We start from the raw sequence: 17,459 nt of genomic DNA on the forward strand, positions 1-17,459 counted from the left end.
GGAGCTCACTTTGTAGACCAGGCTGGCCTCGAACTCAGAAATCGGCCTGCCTCTGCCTCCCAAGTGCTAGGATTAAAGGTGTGCACCACCACAGCCTGGCGTTCCTCCATTCTTAGGCGGAGCTTACAGCAGCTCTCTTGTACCACAGACCGTTCCTCCACTCTCAGGTGGAGCTGTGTAACTGTGTAACTGTGTAACTACCACTGTCCTTTAGAGGTGTTTCCCCTGTAACCTGAGCAACCTCAGCCAGCTCCCTTGTCCCCTTTGCTTCTCCCTCTCCCTCTTCTGACCATGCATCTCTGCCCTTAAGTCCTTTCCTCTCTTCTCTTGACCACTTTTGTCACTCAGGGTAGTTGGACCACTTTGAGAACATTAAGAATTAAGCCAGGGAAATGGCACAAAGAAAAAAAGGTGCTTGCCACCAAGCCTGGTGACCACCTCAACTACATGGTGGAAAGAGAAGTGACTTTCATAGGTTGTCCTCTGACCTTAACTGATGTGCCACTGCACACACATGTACACACATGTGCACACACAGGCACACAAAATAATTCCTATGTGTAAACATTTTGCCTACATGCATGTTTGTGTACCACATGCATGCCTGGTGCTTACAGAGGCCAGGAGGCACCGTGTCACCTGGAACTGGAGTTACAGACTGTTGTAAGTCACCATGTGATGCTAAGAACCAAACCCAGGTCCTCTGTGGGAGGCATCCAGTGCTCTTAACCACTGAGCCCCCTCTCCAGTCTCCATCTCCCTCCTAAGTTTAAAAACGTCATTGGTCATCTGCTATGCCTACATAACCTTTTTTCCCCACTATTTTCAAATTGTCCATTTGTCTACTTTAGCAATCTGGATAGTCTTCAACAGGCATGAAAAGAGACCAGTGAGTTTGAAATCTGGTCCGTGATTTTTTTAAATTATTATATCCCCAAAAGAGCAGGCAGCTTTCAAGCATCTTTAAAAAACTAAAATGCAATAGAAAAGCAGAGAGGTGGGAGAATTCCACGAGAGCCACACGGATGGTGTCCTTCACACATTGGCCGCTGCTGCTGCAGTCAGGTGAACTGTGGGGCCTCGGCAGGCCAGTTAAGCTCTCCAACTAAGCCTTGCTTTCCTCATTTAAAAAATGTATTTATTTGTGTGGGGGAGACAGAGGGATGCACCACAGGGACAGCTAGAAGACAACTTGCAGAAGCTGGTTCTCTCCTTCCTCCTGGGGTGGAACCCGGGTCCTAAGGCTTGGAGGCAACTCCCCTTGGAATGCTGAGCCATCTCCTCTCCCCGGCTCACCTCCTCCATCTTTAGTGTGTGTGGGTGTGTGCATGCAGGCCAGCAGAAGTCAGAGACCAACTGTTGCTGAGCCTGGGCTTGCAGATTTGTTCTGAGTCCGTGAGCTTCTGGCCTCCAAATTTCCCAAGGAACTACAAACAGGCAAGAGTCAATCCACCTCAGCCACTCTGTCCTACCTGACCTGGGCACCATGCAGCAGATAGAGAATCCAGGAACAGGATGTGGCAGGGACATGATAGGAGTCTGCTGGTCCCCCTGTGTCCTGGCTGGAAGGATCCTCAGAGCTCCTGGGTGCCTTAGGGCAGACATCAAAGTCTTAGGCAAAGCCTTTGTGAATCTGAGAGCCAGGTTGGGGAGGATCTATTCACTCAACCAGTTGTAATGAGTGGCTGTCACAGAGCAGGCTGGTTGGTGACAGACACTGAGTTGGAGGCCCTGCCCTGCTTCTTGTCTCACCTCACGGGGAGAGCTGTCAACTCTGTTCGGTCCCCAGGAGACTGTTCCCCAAGAGAAAGACGTCATTCTGGATTCTAGGCTAGTGTATGTAACCCACGGGTCCCAGGCCCCGACTGAGAATATTGGATCCAGCAGGGCAAACCCTTCATTTGCGGAAGACAACAATTCAGGCCAAACCTCTAGGCCAGCGAGTGGTACAAAGAGGGGCTTTCCCAGCAGTAAGAAGCAACAGTTGCTAAACAGTTGCTAAATGCTGGAAGCTGAGGGCAGGTGCTGTGCTGATGTGTCAAAGGTAGAGCTAAATCGCAGGGAACCGGAGCCAGCATTCATTGCTACAGCCTCTGGAGACCTAAGGAAGTATCCTACCCATGAACATGCAAACTCCAGTGGCGGACTGTGGCTCCTGTCTTTTCTGCCTCCACCCCTTACAGAATATGGAAGGCCTGTTCAGGCCCACCCTCTCAGCTCACCAGCTCCCACCTGGAAAGAATGAGCTGTTGCTCCAGAGCTCCCAAAGCACTTAATTCCCAGTCCCCTCCATCTTTCTGGGCTACTGACAGTAAGGCGGCTCACCCACCCACCCCTCCACCCCTCCCAAGGGACACTGCTGAGGCACCCTGATCTTCCCACAGCCTAGCAGGGAAGTGAGGGACTGAGGCTCAGTGCTATCATTTTAGAAAAGTGGCCATGTGCCAGGAACCTCACTTCATTCCGTTGTTCACACTGACAGAGACAAGCCTTGGGAAATGTGTGTCACTGTGTCTATTCAGCAGACGAAGACACAGAAGCCTGCATGGTCACCCTGTGCTACTGGAGCTGTTATGGACACAGCCTGGACCCTGGCAGTCCTGACAAGCCAACATTTGACACTTGCCATCTTTGGGCCAATTTAACAGATAGTGACAGCGACAAACAGACTTAGTAAAGGTAGCCACGGTGGGAAGAGGAGTGAAAAAGAGGTTCTGAGGTCCCCAAAGGCCACTGACATGAAGTTTAGGTTTAATAGAGAAGGCTGGGGGTGAGCATAACAGAGCAGTCCTGTTCAATTTGTGGTCCAGTCATCCTTGTTACCTCAGCTCCATTCTCTCTTGGAATGGTGCTCTGACAAGCTGTCAGAACTGTGTGAAATCTCTTCCTGGGAGACAAGGCTCCAGCCTTTTCCTTCTCATGGCTGGGAGCCCAAAGTTAGGACCAGAGCCTACAAGGAGCCCCCAGGGCCTGCAGAGGACCGCCACGCCATGCTGACGCCTCTTCTCTGGCTGCCGATCTGTTTCTGTCTCAGAGCTCTGCCTGTGTCTCCTGAGCCAACTCTTTTTTGGCTTCTTCTAGGTTTGTCTCTCTGCATCTGTCAATCTGTCTTTCTTGGTATGGTGCCCTGTAAGGGCAGGGCTGGCCCAGGCAAGGCTATGGGGCACAGCAGCTGCAGCCTCCCAGTTGTCTCCAGTTCTGCAGCCCCCAGAGTTCAGGGCTGTTCCCTAAGGCACCAGGTTGGAGAGAAACAGAACTGAGTGGACAGAGCTCAGACAAGCGGGAAAGCCCCAGTCCTCAGTCTCCCCAAGTGGTCCTGACCCCACAGATACCCCATATGTGTATGTACACCCTAATCTCTTTCTTTCTCCCAGTGGGAGAAAACTGGAGAAATTCCAATTTCTTGGGGCTCAGTGTTTTTATAGTCTGACAGATAAAGGGAGGGGCACAGCGTCTCCTTGGAGACAGCCATCCCTGTCAGATCAGTTACTTCTCTTGCCACACATCCTGCTTCTAGGGTACAGCAGACCCTAACCCTGACCTACAGACACTCATCTCTTCACTAGTGAGCAGGATGTCAGGTCCCTGAGCCATCTGCCTGAGATGGCAATTACTGTGGCTCTGCGTCTCTCAGCACCTCCCCTTCATAATCCTTCTAGTAAAGTGACAACGGGCTGGGAGGCAACACCAGATAAACCAATCCGCGCTGGCCAGGCGGCCTCTGCAAAAATCTCAGTCTGTACCCAAAAGACACGCGAGGGAGCCTGCCGTGCAGAGAGCAGCACCAACAGAGCATGTGTGTGTGCTTCTGTGTGTGTGCATGTACCTGTGTGTGTATGCACCAGTGTGTGTACCTGTGTGTGCATGTGTACCTTTGTGCCTGTCTGAGTGTTCCTGTGTGTATATGCCTATGTGTGCCTCTGTGTGTGTGTTCCTGTGTGTTTGCATCAGTGTGTGTGCCTCTGTGTGTATGCACTAGTGTGTGTACCTGTGTGTGCATGTGTGCTTGTGTGTGTATTCCTGTGTGTGTGCATCAGTGTGTGTGCATGCCTCTGTATGTATGCACCAGTGTGTGTGTGCCCATGTGTGTGTGTATGTGTGTGTGTGTATGTGTGTGTGTGTATGTGTGTGTGTGTGTGTGTTGCAGCTGGGAAAGGCCAGGATCCCCAAGCAGCCCAAATAATCAAATCATTTCAGCAAAAGCAGTTGGAGTTCCATGCAAACACAGGGGGGTTGTTTTGGGGGAGGGGGGTTGCTTCCTTAATTATTTACTTTTTGAGACAGGATCTTACTAATAGCCTATGGGAGCCTCAAACTTGCTATATAGCAGAGAATGGCACTGGACTTCTGTTCCATCTGCCTCTATCTCCTAAATGCAGGTATGAGTCCAAACTCCTTTTCATGTGATGCTGGGGGTCAAACTCAGAATTTTATGCACGTTAGACAAACACTACCAACAGAACTACCTACCCCTAGGTCAGAAATGCAGTTTTAATTATAGATAACTTTTCTCCTGTCTCTTCTAGTATCCTTAAGCCCGTGCCTTAGCTAGAATCTGGAGCCACTGTGGGATGTGGGTGCAGGTTAGGTCATCTCTCATCAGGGCCTTTTATTCCTGACACCATAAAAGGAGGTTCCAGCTTTCCAGCTATACTAAGGAAAGGCTGAGAACGAGATGAGGGAAATGACTCTTTCCTTCCTTTCATAGATGTCCGTGTGTGTGTGTGTGTGTGTGTGTGTGTGTGTGTGTGTGTGTGTGTGTGTTAGAGAACAGGGGTTGGGGGGGAGACCCGCCCAATGGGTAACACAATATAGAGGTCAACAGTGCCAACCAGTGGCATCAGAAAGTCTGTGTTTAAATTCTCAGATCCATTCTACCACCTGTACCTAAGCAAGTCAGGTGACTCCTTCCTGGGCAACTCAAGGTCAAGGCCATGGGTACCACCCATCTGTCTGCACAGGTCCTTGGGTCCCTGCCCCTCATGGGACCCTTTGCCCCAACACTAAATGGCCTCTGCTTCTGGGCTCTTCACCATTACCATTCTACTTCTTCCCTGGCTGTGTGGTCCTGGTCACCTCTGTCCCTGCTCCCAGAGCTGGCCTTGCTGCACCAGGTTGTTTCTGCTTTGCTGCTTAAGATTCCAGGCACCTGGGAGTCCAGGTCACAAGGTCTGCATGTCAGCAACTGTGACAAACTCCTGTCCACAAGAGCCCTCCTCTGCATCGCTAGCTATCACTTTTGTGTCGATTAGCTCTGATACCCAGGGTGGGGCCTCCATCTATTTTATTCACTGAGGTCCTGGAGCCGAAATCAATGCCCAAAAGAGCAGGGCTGACACTTACTTAGTCTTAAATAAAGTGCAGAGCCCTTTTAGTCATCTTCATCATTTTCTACACAGGGATCTAAAAAGACTGAAGTAGAATTTTATGGGCTGTGAATATAGTTCAGTTAGCAAGTGCTTGCCTAGCATGCACAAAGCCCCAGTCCCATGCCCAACATGGCAGAAACTGGCTGGGCTAGAATTGTCTGTAATCAGGGCTGGAGAGATGGCTCAGCGGTTAGGAGCACTGACTGTTCTTCTCAAGGTCCTGAGTTCAAATCCCAGCAACTACGTGGTGGCTCACAACCGTCCGTAAAGAGATCTGACTCCCTCTTCTGGAATGTCTGAAGACAGCTACAGTGTACTTACATATAATAAATAAGTAAATCTTATTGAATTGTCTGTAATCTCAGCTCTATGGGAGACAGAGACAGGAGGTCATACTCCACTAGACAGCAAGTTTGGAGCCATCTTGAGTTACATGGGTCAAAATGTAAATATGTATAAATAAAATTAAAATTAATGCATGTACTCAGAGGAGGGTACAAAGTGGTTCAGTACTAACCCATGTCCTTTCTGTTCAGGGTGTTAGGGACCAGGAGAACAGCAGAAAGGTGTGAAACGTTGCTCCTGTGGTGGGAGGGGGACTCCCAGAAGTGGATGTCACCACCCACAGGTGGGCTGAGTGGCTTGTTCCTTGGGTGGCACTCATGTGCCTAGCTGCACGTCTCTGTCCTCCCTGCCACTGTGGAGCCATTTTTAAGACTCATGATCGATGGGGAGCTTGTAAAACCATCAAGCCTTCTGTTGCTATATCCTGCAGGAAAGCTCCATCTGATCCTGACAGATGTGCCGCACACCTGGCATGGACACACACACACACAGAGAGAGAGAGAGAAAGAGAGAGAGAGGGAGAGAAAGAAAGAGAGAGAGGGAGAGATCTCGAGCTATCAACAGAGAGAGAGTTGGACTTGAGTTTTCTTCCTCTATCAGAGTCAAGTTCACCCCAGGCTAGTCTGACACTTGGCTTCTTTTGATCACTTTTCAGATGGAGCAGCCATGTCCTCCAGGACTCCTTCTGACTTCCATTTGAGAAAACCTTTTCATAGCCATTGTGCCCTCTGGTCCCCAGGCAGGTGTATCTGCATTTTAGGACTGAGGAAGATGATGCCTGCTGAAGGCAAGTACCAGAGCTCACAGCATGCACAAATGGCTGTGCTGAAATTCAGGCTCCTGGCCCCAGAGCAAACACCACTAGGTGGTCCAGAGAGAGGGGTGTATCAAAGGGTGGTCATAGCCTGATGTATACCACCCTGCGTAAGTCCTGCCCAGCCCCACCCTGCGGAGGCCACGGGTAAGACTCTGTGCCTGCAAATAATAGAAATCTCAAAGGGTGGTGGGATTTAAAAAAAAAAATGATGTGAGAGGAGTTTGCAAACTGTAAACACCTATTACCTGTAAAGAGGCATGAGGTCACTGGGGAGCTGGCCACCCATGTTCTAGGGACCTGAATGCCAACAGCTAGAAGTGGGGCTGCGGCACAAGCTTTGTAAGGATATAGGTAAGATTAAAGAAGCTAGGGAAACAGTTTTCTGCCGCTGTGGCCAGGGTTCGGACACTGGTTGGCTCCACTAAGAAGAAAAAAACCCTGCCACAACTGGAGTCAACTCTCCTGGGTTGGTCTATGTGAGGACCACTCTGCTGCCCTTCCGGGCATGAGCCCTGATGTTTCTTTCAGGTTCAAGGAACCTCAGGGAAAGGAGGACAGATTGCACTAAAGAAAAGGAGCCTTCATCCTAGTCTTGTTGAGAATGAAGCACCTGAAACTAGGGCAGCCACTGTGGAGTCATGGGGAGCAAAGAAAAAGAAGCCTGACTCCCCAGAGAACAGTCCCCACAGGCTGTTCTACAGGACCCAGGAAGAAACTGGAGTAGGGGTCCAAGTAAGGCAGAGTTAGATCAAATGGCTGGGGACACAGTTATAGTAAACAAGCAAGCATGTGCATGAAGCAGGCACTCCTGGCCAGGAGCTCTGTGAACACTGGGATACAAGGAACAGGTGGCTGCATCTGGGTCAACAGGGGTGGGGGTAGGGACAGCAGGGTGTTCTGTTGAGTCTGACCTATGCCAATGGAGGATATGTGGGTGCTGGGGATTGAACCCTGGCCCTATGGAAGATGAGCCAGTGCTCTTTAACTTCTGAAACCACTCTCCAGCCAAGCCTGAGACTCTTGAACAAGATCTCATGATCCCTAAAGCACCACTGAGACCCTGACACCCCACCCCCCTAGAAGCCACACAGGGAGGACCCAAGGGCTGGCGCCAAGCCCCTCTGGACATGAGATTAATGGCCCTGAAATTATGATAAAATAAACGTTTGGTCCGGCTGTGTCTGCCCAAGTGTAGGTGGGTGGAAAGCAGCGGGAAAGACAGGAAGAAAGGGGTAAGGGCTTTGAAGAAAGCACAGAAGAATCACAGCATGCTCTCCGAAGACCCAAATGGGGGGGTGGGGGTGGGAAGAGCAAGCCACTGGCAGTTGGTTTGTACTGCGAAGTGAGGGGCCTGCTGGCTCTGAGGTCTGAAGGGACAGTGGGGAGGGAGCCAATGACAGAGAAATGCAGGGAACCGAGGAAGCCAAAGCCCTGTCCCCTGCCCCAATCCCACCACAGCACTAAAGCACACCCTGGCCACCCCTCCCAGGCAGTCTTGACCCTATCCCTTGTCCTGAGGGGTGCCAGGAAGACAGGAATCCCTGCTTCTCTCTCTTTTCATCCCAGCTGCCAGCCCCGCCCGCCGGAGGATCCCACAGCCCAGGACAAGCCACCTGGTGACTGTTCCCAGAAGGTGGCCAGATTCTGAGCAGACATGTCCCAGAAGCCTTTGGCGACAGTGGCGGCAGCCGGTTCTTTAAAAAGGCCTCGCGTCATGCTACAGTCAGCTGTGGGGGCCCAGGCACTGGGGTGTTTATGGCTACCACTGTTCTCCCAAAAGCTCCTCTGTGCCGCCCCTCTCATGAGCCAATGGACGAGTCTCTCTGATTCTCTCTCCTGTCTTCTGCTGGTCTCACCCCAGCCCCTGCAGACACAGTGCTTGCTCCTTCTGCAAGTTAGGACCAGGCCACACTTTTGGAGATGACCTCATCAATTACAGGTCAGGACCTGGTCACTCTGATCCACACACACATGCATGCACTCGTGCACACACATGCAGGTACATATGGGGGACAAAAGTGAACATCCGAATATCTTCCTCGCTTACCTCTGTACAATATTTCCTTTCTTTTTGAGACAGGGTTTCTCCCTGAACCTAAGCCTTGTCATTTCATCGACACATGCTGCCACGCTAGGCTTTTTATGAGTCTACTGGGGTGGGAACTCTAGCCCTTTCCTCTGCATCGCAAGCCCTTTACCTATTAAGCCATCTCTTTAGCTGCTGTCCTCCCATTAGACTCCCCGACCTTCTTGCTTGCCTGTCTCTCCCAAGCCCAGAGGGAAACAGTCACTTTCCACTACTACCAGGATTAACAGCTTTGAGATTAAAAACAAAAAAACAAAAAAAAAAAGTTGCCAGTATCCTAAGAACTGATTAGGTGGCCTTCAGGTACTCCCAAGAAGGAAGAAATGACACCTGGTGTCAGAAGAGGAAGAAACAACACTGAAAGCAAACAAGGGGGTGTGGGGGGGAATAAAAACCAGAGATAAAAAGTCAAGAGCAAACAGCGGCGCCTGAGAAACACGAACTGCAGCCGCCAAGTTTTACGGCATCCAGCCCTGTTATTCATAAGCGAGTTTCCTCTCTCACAAAGAACCTTTTGCACGGTTTTCGCTGCTGCCTCCAAACCAGCTGCTCGCGCTGTTGTATCCTGAGTGATGATGAGGTTCTGAAAGGGCTTTCTGGGAACAGATGGCCAGGGGAGAGCTGGGGAATGTGCCAGCGGAGGGCCGGGCGAGCTGCCAAGGCCTGCGGTGACTGAGTTCTTGGGCTTCCAGCTCGCGTGCTTTCCCTGCCCTCTGCCCTCCGTGGCGCCAGCAGGCCTTCCCAGCGAGCGCTCGGAACATCTGGAGTCTGGGGTTGCCAGGAGGGGGAGGCGGGAGGCCTGGGGGGGGGACCCGCTGTTCCTGCGGAGCTCCCATAGACTTGCAGGCAGGCTTGCCTCTCCCAGCAGATAATCAAAACCACAGCACCGAATGGGAACCAGGCGGCGCTCCCAGCTGCAGCCGGAGGCCGCCAGGCGACTTAACCCGGTGTCAGGCCTCACTGGCGGCGCAGCCCTGGGGGTACTCGGAGCTGATGACACCCCCCTTCGCCCCCGAATCCAGGCCCACCCCACTCCTTGCCACCACCAGCGGGCTATTGGCTCCCTGCAGCTAAATGGAACCTCCACGTGCTGCAGATGCCTATTTACATAAGGGCTCCAAGTGGGTATAGCACAGGACATAGTGTGCAGGCTGGGGGCGTGGGGGTGGGGATGGGGAGCGCTCCTGGGCAATCTTCAGGGGAGAAAGAGCATGTGGGTTTTCAACCAAAGAAAGGAAACCTAGTTCCTAGCCCTAAGGCACATGGCTTTCTCTTGGCCTCAGTTTCCCTTCTGTGCAGTGGGGGGCAGGGGGTACTGCTTCCCACTCCAGGAGTATTACTGACAAGGGATAGAGACGGTAGATACAGTGCTTGGTGCACAGTGTACCTCACCATATGGTTGGTGTCTGTTGATGGCGGTCTGTTTACTGGCATTCTTGTGAGCCAAATGCTGCCTAGATTTCTTGATATAGATCCACGCCCTTTGAAATCGAGGATTTATGGACTGGCTGCTTGCTGGCCTCACTTTAAAGGACAGGATCAGCGAGTCAGATTCAAATGCTAGAGATGCAAGAATCCCTAACTTGAAAGATCCGCATCTGTCCACCCTGGGTACCTTCCCTTTCCTGGGATGTTCCTTCCTAGGGCTGGATAGGAACTTGTCACTTTGTAGCTGTACATTCAGAGATTCCCTTTCTGAGAAAAGGGCAGCCCCTTGGACACAGGCAGAAAGGAAGGCATGATGTTCCTGCTTTATGGAGGGGGGTCCTGGGGACCAAAGAGCTTAAGTAATAAATCCAGGGTCACCAAGAAAGAAAAGTAATGCCAGGATTTAAAAACCTTGTCCCATCCCAAAGTCCTGTTTTGTTTAGTTCACAGTTAAGCGTGCCAGAGAAGGCAGCACCCATGAGAGGTGTAGAGCTCTCAGGGTGGGGGGCTCACCCCAACTCTACACAGCCACCCTTCTGAAACATCCATATCCTAAGCACAGCGAGTCCTTGCAACAGAGATGGCTCTCATGTCTGAGCATGCAGGGCAGTTGCTTTTTTTCTCACTCAAAGCTCTCTTCTCACACCCAGCACTACAGGGTGAAAGGCAGAGTTCTGATCCGCAGAGTTGGGGTAGCGGCACACCAGCCTCTACCCTACCTCAGACCACCCAAGTAACATCACAGGCCATTGCAAGGAAAGCCTGCCCGAGCTCACCTGGGAGGCTCCCAGCTAATGATCCCTCCAACCCAGACCTTGCCAGACTTGTGGCCTAATGGTGTCAAATGTGAGAGGAGAAACAGCAGCTGAGAGGGGAGGCTCCATGTTGGAACAGCTGGCGACAAACATCTATGTAATTGGAATGCCAGAAAAAATAAATTGCATCCATTTTTATGACTGGAAGGGAATTGGGTGGTGGTTTCCCACCCACCTCTCTTTTTTCCCAGCGTTGATGGACTCCACAGACTTTGAGAGCAAATGGCATTTAACTCAATGACTTAGCCTAGAGGATCTGGACTTGAGCTCCACATGGGAAGTAAACAGTGCAAGCTTTACAGCAGGGGACAGCCAGGCACAGCAGTAGTGACCACTTATGTGGCAGGCTGAGGTAGACAAAGCTAGGCCAGAGCCCTCAGTGGATGCTCAGGCCCACACAGAGCTGGGGAAGCTGGACCCAGGCAGGGAGAAGCTCTTGAGACTTTGCCACACACACTCAGGCTCTATGAACAGCCCACAAGAGGATGGTCCAGCACTCAGCCACCTAGATAGAAAGAAACCCTGGACAAGCAAAGCTCACACTAACTCTCCTCTCTTCCCCACTGACAATCCCCCAAATCATCTGCCCTTGGTCTGTCCCCAGAATTGCTATTACACAACTCTAATTATTGAGACGGTCTTTCAAAGAGCAGAGTCTGGTACCCCACTTGCTATCTCTTTAAAAAAGCTTGCCCTTCCTCCCAGACGGTAGTAATCAGCAGAAGGCTAAAGCTCTGCATGCTTAAGGGGCCACAGACTCCAGGGCACCCACACTCAAGAGGCTCCTCTCCATTTCCTTAGCCCCACAGGCCACACAGGCAGGCTAGCAGCCTGGGTTCCTTAATGGAGTGAGGGCTACTTATCCTACTATCCCATCCCACCCCATTGCTGTGAGCAACTAAGGCAGGGCCTCTATGGCCGGTCACTATCAAAACTCAAAGAACTCCACAGATCTCAGTAACATTGTTACTAAGTTACTTGTAATCTCTGGAAGAAAGTGTTCTAGATTGGGGGTGCTGGCTCTCCTCTTCTCATAGGATGACACTCACACTCACAGAGACCGGTTTTGAAGGGACAGGTCTGTCCCCCTTCCTGTTCTCCATCCTCCTCCTTCTGAGAGGACCTCAGAAGCTGCCACCATAGAAACAGAAGCTGCAAGAGCGTGGCACAGGGCCAGGTGCTTAGCTGCTCTCTCTCCAGCACAGCAGACTTGGGACAGCCCTCCCCAGAGCCTTTCCTCCTCCAGTCCTGTCTCTCTGCTGGAAGGCCTCTGACAAGGCTCTCTGCCCTGCTAGGGCTTATGCGATGGCTGAGAAGCTAGACAGTAACAGTGGCTGGTGAAGGGCTGTGATGGATTGAGACCGAGACCTGGGGAGTGAGCAAAATTCAGTGCTGATTCTGTTCTTAATGCAGACAGTGGCAGGGTGGCTTATGGGCTGGGTGGATCAGGAGCCCTGTACTCGGGCTCTCAAACCAATATCCTGAAGGAGCATCACCCAGCCCCCCTCTTAGAGACATGTTGGCTCACAGAGCCATCCCCCAGCTCAAACTGTCACAAGCCATGTTGGCCAGGACCACCAGCATCTCAGGCAGAGCAGATGTCTGCTCATAGACACAGCAGACTTCATCCACATCCCCTTGGCCTCACTTAGCCTCTTGCTGCCCTTCTTGGTGGTCTCACATCACAACTGCTCTTTCCACTTAAGGCTTTAGGGTACAGGGAACTCACTCTGTAGCCGGGGTTGCCTGGAAATTCTTGGCAATCGTCCTGCCTCAGCTCCCAGAGTACCAGGCTGGGATTACAGGTATGAGCCACCTTCCAAGATGCCATGTAAGCCTTTAAACATGAGCTGAGTCAGGTGGGCCGTGAGAGGACTCAGAGGGTAAAGGCACTTGCCACCAAGCCTGATGAACTGAGTTTAATCCCTGGACCCTATGTGGGAGAAAAGGGTGAACCAACAAGTTGTCCTCTGATGACCTCCACGCGCATAGCTAGTCCCTCCCCAGCCCCATGAATTAATTTTCTCAATGCAAATGAGTTGCAATGGGATTTCAACATGCGCCCTCAATTACACACGTATTGGAAACTCAACTCCAAATCTCATGCGCCAATAATACGGAGGCAGGGACTTCTGGGAGTTAATTACATGACATGAGGTCATCAAGGTGGAGTTCTCATGACAGTACTGACTTTGTAAGTAGAAGAGAAACTTGAGCTAGCAGGCTTGCTGTCTGACTGTGTGATGCCCTTGACCAGGCAAGATAGATAAAGCAAGAAAGCCCTTACCAGAAACCAGCACTGGACTGACTACTTACTGGACAGCTCCAGAACCAAGAGGTAAACAAATGTCTGTTCTTCAGAAACTACCTACTCTGGGATAGGGACAGAGGCAACTATAAAGCTATCCCCAAGGGACATGAAAGGACAAGCAACCAACCCTGACTCGGCCTTGGGAGGTGAGTGTAGCCTGAGATGGTCATCTCATTTTCCATGGAGGGACAGCAAGGGCCCCCAGTGTTCCTGAGGTGCCCACAGGCCAAGTGGAGAGGAGACATCCCTGATGTCACCCAGAGCTTGGCAGATATGGCCATGCACTCTATCCCAGAGCCTTCCAGAGGGTGACCCTAGTAACATGCCCAGGGCATGGCACCCCATGCTACTCCAGACCCAGAAAGGGCAAAGCAGGTACCTGCATGGAAAGTTCGAGATCTTACCTCCTTGCACCCTCTAAGGCCTGTCAGGACTCTGGGAAAATGGGATTTCTTCCCGGTCCTCCCACCCGCTGAAGAGACTCTACTATATCCATGGCTCTCGGAGTCCTCTGATGGCTGGAGACTCCATGTGCAGAACAAGAATTCTTGCTTAGATTTTGTCTTTGTTATTCTGATTATTCTTGGCTTCCACATCCTCCGACCACCTGTTGCCACTAGGTGTCAGGGACAGTGTGGCAAACTGTTTTGCATCTATACCCCCATGTCTGTCACAAAGAGGGTCCTGCACAGGGAGTTTAGGTATACAGAAAAAGACTCTGAGATCCCCTTCCAAACCCATGCTAAAGGACTCCTGTAGCGGTTACACCGTCCTAAGAGGTGCTGTATATACCCGCTGAAGCAGGACGTGTCCTTTGGAGCCTGGAATGTCCCAGGCTGTAGCATGGCAATGCTGAGCCCTGGAGCTGAAGCACAGCCTCTGTCCCCTCTTGCCACATGAGGCTTTTCAGAGGCAGTTCTGCACATAAGTAGAAGCTGGGCCTGGGAAGCACATCCCAGACGGATGGAGGCCACAAGAGCCAAGGAGACTAGGGAGGGTCATTACTTCAAGTGGATAGGGCATATCTAAAGACATGCTTCCTGTTCAGACCTTTGCAAACTGCTCCCCCATCCCCCGCCCCTATCCCCACCCCCACCCCAGAGCAAAGGGAAGGCACCCTCCAACCAGTTACCAAGCAGGCAGGTCCCGCCCTCCCTTCTGGCGACCCATGAGCACAACTTTTTATCTTTGAAGTGGCTCTGAGTGGGTACCCCTCTAGTTCCAGCTGTCAAGGAAGCTTGATAAGTTAGGAAATGGTTCTCAAGTTAGGAAATGGTTCTCAACTGCTAGGTGACAGCCAGGGCTGTCAGATAACTCCATAATCTGCTACCTCCATCTCCTCATCTACACCACAGGGAGGTCTCTACGGTTTCTTAGCCTTGAGGTGATTTCACAGGGCTCCAAATGCTTGGCTCTCGGGACACCCCCATGGCTGGCTTTTCTTCCCTGGTTCTCTGGCTGGAGCTAGAGTGTGCTGTCTGCTTCAGTCAAAGGACGAGCGGAAGGAGGGGCCTGGTGCTGTGGAGTGGGGAGGGGTATAAAGAGGTGGGGAGGGGACAGAGGAAGGTAAGGAGTCTGCCCAGGCTGCCCATCTGCACCACTAAGGGACACACACCAACAGCTGAATGCCAGGGGAGTTCACCAAGAGTTTACCAACCTCCTTTGTCACGGAGCACGCGGCATGGAGCCATCAATCACGCCTTCATTTACCCATGTCACTCTCCCAAGGAAAGCAGGAAAGCTGGCCCCAGAGTGGCCGGTGGCGCTTCCTCTCTCACCCACTTGATGAGGGCCTCTCCTAATTGGCCCTGCTAAATCACTCCCAGGAATGCAATGTGCAATTAGGGCCGGTAGCACCCCCTGAGGAGGGCCTCCCTGGCTGGGGCCTCAGTGGCCTCTGGGAAATCAGGGCAAGCCATAGGTTCCCTGGGGGAGGGGCAGGCCAAAAGGATGGAAGCAGGGAAGGAGTGGATGAAGGACACCAGAGTCCCCAGCTCTTGTTCCCAGGACCTCTTGGGCATCTCACAGACTGCATCCCACTGTCTTTCTCCATGCATTACAGGGGAACAGAACCAGACAGCTCCAGCAAGTCAGCTAAGTATTGGACTGGTTATCTGGAAGCATCAAGCATGTAGGAAACTATTGTTGTGCCCAACCCTTTTTCTCCTCCACAGATTTCCTTAAATATATCAGGCTTAGTACAGGCTGTCTGCTCCACCCGCCTCCAGTGATATCCCTGGCGGCCTCTTAGCTGTCCTACTGGTCCCAGCCCAAATGCCACTTCCAACAAGATGTTCTGTCCAGCTCCCTTGGGCAGGAGAATTACTGTGAATCTTCCATCTGGCCTTCCCACACCCCAGGACAGGCCACACTATCCCTTCCGCTTGGTCATACAGGATATCTTTCTGATCACCCTATCACTGCATGATAGAAAGTTTATCCCTACCCAACTTTCTCAGTGAATCTCTCCATGATGAATAGGTATCATCGTCCTCCCTCATGCACAGCTTCATACAACTTCTCAGACAAAACCACATTCCCCAAACCCACAGATAGCCTCTCCTGGGCTGCCACCTATTTGGGGAACTCTCATCCTGACGGAACATCTAACTGTCAGGGTCACACAGATCATTTAGCCTCTCTCATCCCATAGGAACAGGAAGGGCTTCCTCATTTAAGGAAAAACCAAACCAAAACCTAGAGACTCTAGGATATCGAAGGTCCAAAGCATCTTTATGCTCACAATCCCACCCATGATCCTGGGATGTGAGGATTCCTGGACCTGAGGTGTCTTCTGGAACATTCCAAGAGGCTGATCTTTCTGGCCTCTTGGGAATCCCGGACACACGCAGGGTGTCCCTACCTCACCATCCCCAACTCCCCTAAGGTTGCTGCCCCAGTGCAGGTGAGTACCTTACGCTTCTTGGCACGCCCCTCTGCCTGCAGGGTTCGGGTGCAGCGCTGCACACACTCGGAGAAGCTGAGGTTGCTGTGGTCGGCACTGTAGTCCAGGTCAGCCAGCCGCGCCAGGGACAGGATGTAGTTACAGGCAATCCTCAGGATGGCCAGTTTGGACAGCTTCTGACCATAGGAGTAGCACGGCACCTGAGAATGGAGGGAGAGGGCATCAGGAACAGCTGCAAGAGGCTCTGCTGAGCATCACCCCTCAGTACCCACCTCGGCCAGCAGGTTAGCAGAGGCAGCTTATCTACTGTGTGTCTGGGCACACCTGACTTTACGACCTGTGCTAACTAAGCACCTGAGGTTTTACACACCCACATCCCAGCTCCGCCACTCCCACACTCTAGGGTGTGTCCAAATTCCCATTTGACAGGAGGAGATGATGAGTCCAGACTTATACCCAACCACCAGCTGAAGTACCACAGATCTCCACTCTACAGAGCCAGGGGCCTCCTGATGCTGGGGGAGGAGCAGACATTCTTCCTACCTCTGAGGCTTCTTTCATATGCTCAATCATTCATTGACACTTATTTTGTTTGATACTTGAGGCCTCAACAATAAAAACTTTTCTTTTTTTTTTTTTGAGATAGTGTCTCGCTGTGTAGCCCTGGCTGGGCTGAAACTCATGATGCAGACCAGCTGTCCTTGAACTCTGTCCTTGAGACTTGCCTGCCTCCTGAGTGCTGGGATTAAACGCGTGTGCCACCATGCCCTGCAAAAACTTGACTCCTATGGGCCTGGTAGTATATACCTATAATCCTAGCACTTAGGAGGTAAAGGCAGGGGGGTCAGGAATTCAAAATCAGCCTCACACAACAAGTTCAGAGATACATAAATTGTGACCCTGTCTCAAAACATTTTTTTAAAAGTAAATTTAAAATAAAAACACAACTCCTACCCAGGTGGTGGTGGTGGTGCACACCTTTAATCCCAGCACTAGGGAGGCAGATCTCTGAGCTTGAGGCCAGTCTGGTCTACAAAGTGAGTTCCAAGACAGTCAGGGCTACACAGAGAAACCCTGTCTTGGAAACAAATCCAAACCATGACTTCTAACTAAATGTGGAGGTGCATACCTAGAATCACAGCATTTGGGGAACTGAGGCAGGAGGACTACTATGAGTTGGAAGTCACCCTGGGCTATATAGTGAGTACCAGACTAGCTAGGGCTACAGAGCAAGACCCAGCCTAAAAATAGGCCAACAAATAAACAAACTTCAACTCCTGCCTTCAAAGAACTTAGACCCAAGAAGAATGACGGAGGGCTGGTGAGATAGCTCAGCGGGGAAGAGCACCGACTGCTCTTCGGAAGGTCATGAGTTCAAATCCC

General features: G+C 51.5%; 1 protein-coding gene across 1 annotated transcript in view; it reads right to left on the reverse strand.

Moving 5' to 3' along the window:
- Atoh8 (atonal bHLH transcription factor 8) overlaps positions 1-17,459 on the reverse strand; it is a 31,092-nt gene that overhangs the window by 3,193 nt on the left and 10,440 nt on the right. The window contains exon 2 of the mRNA XM_031382166.1: positions 16,085-16,276. Coding sequence (XP_031238026.1) covers positions 16,085-16,276 — 192 coding nt within the window. The remainder of the gene's footprint in view (positions 1-16,084; positions 16,277-17,459) is intronic.

Source organism: Mastomys coucha, unplaced genomic scaffold, assembly GCF_008632895.1.
Source record: "Mastomys coucha isolate ucsf_1 unplaced genomic scaffold, UCSF_Mcou_1 pScaffold20, whole genome shotgun sequence".
NCBI lineage: Eukaryota > Metazoa > Chordata > Mammalia > Rodentia > Muridae > Mastomys > Mastomys coucha.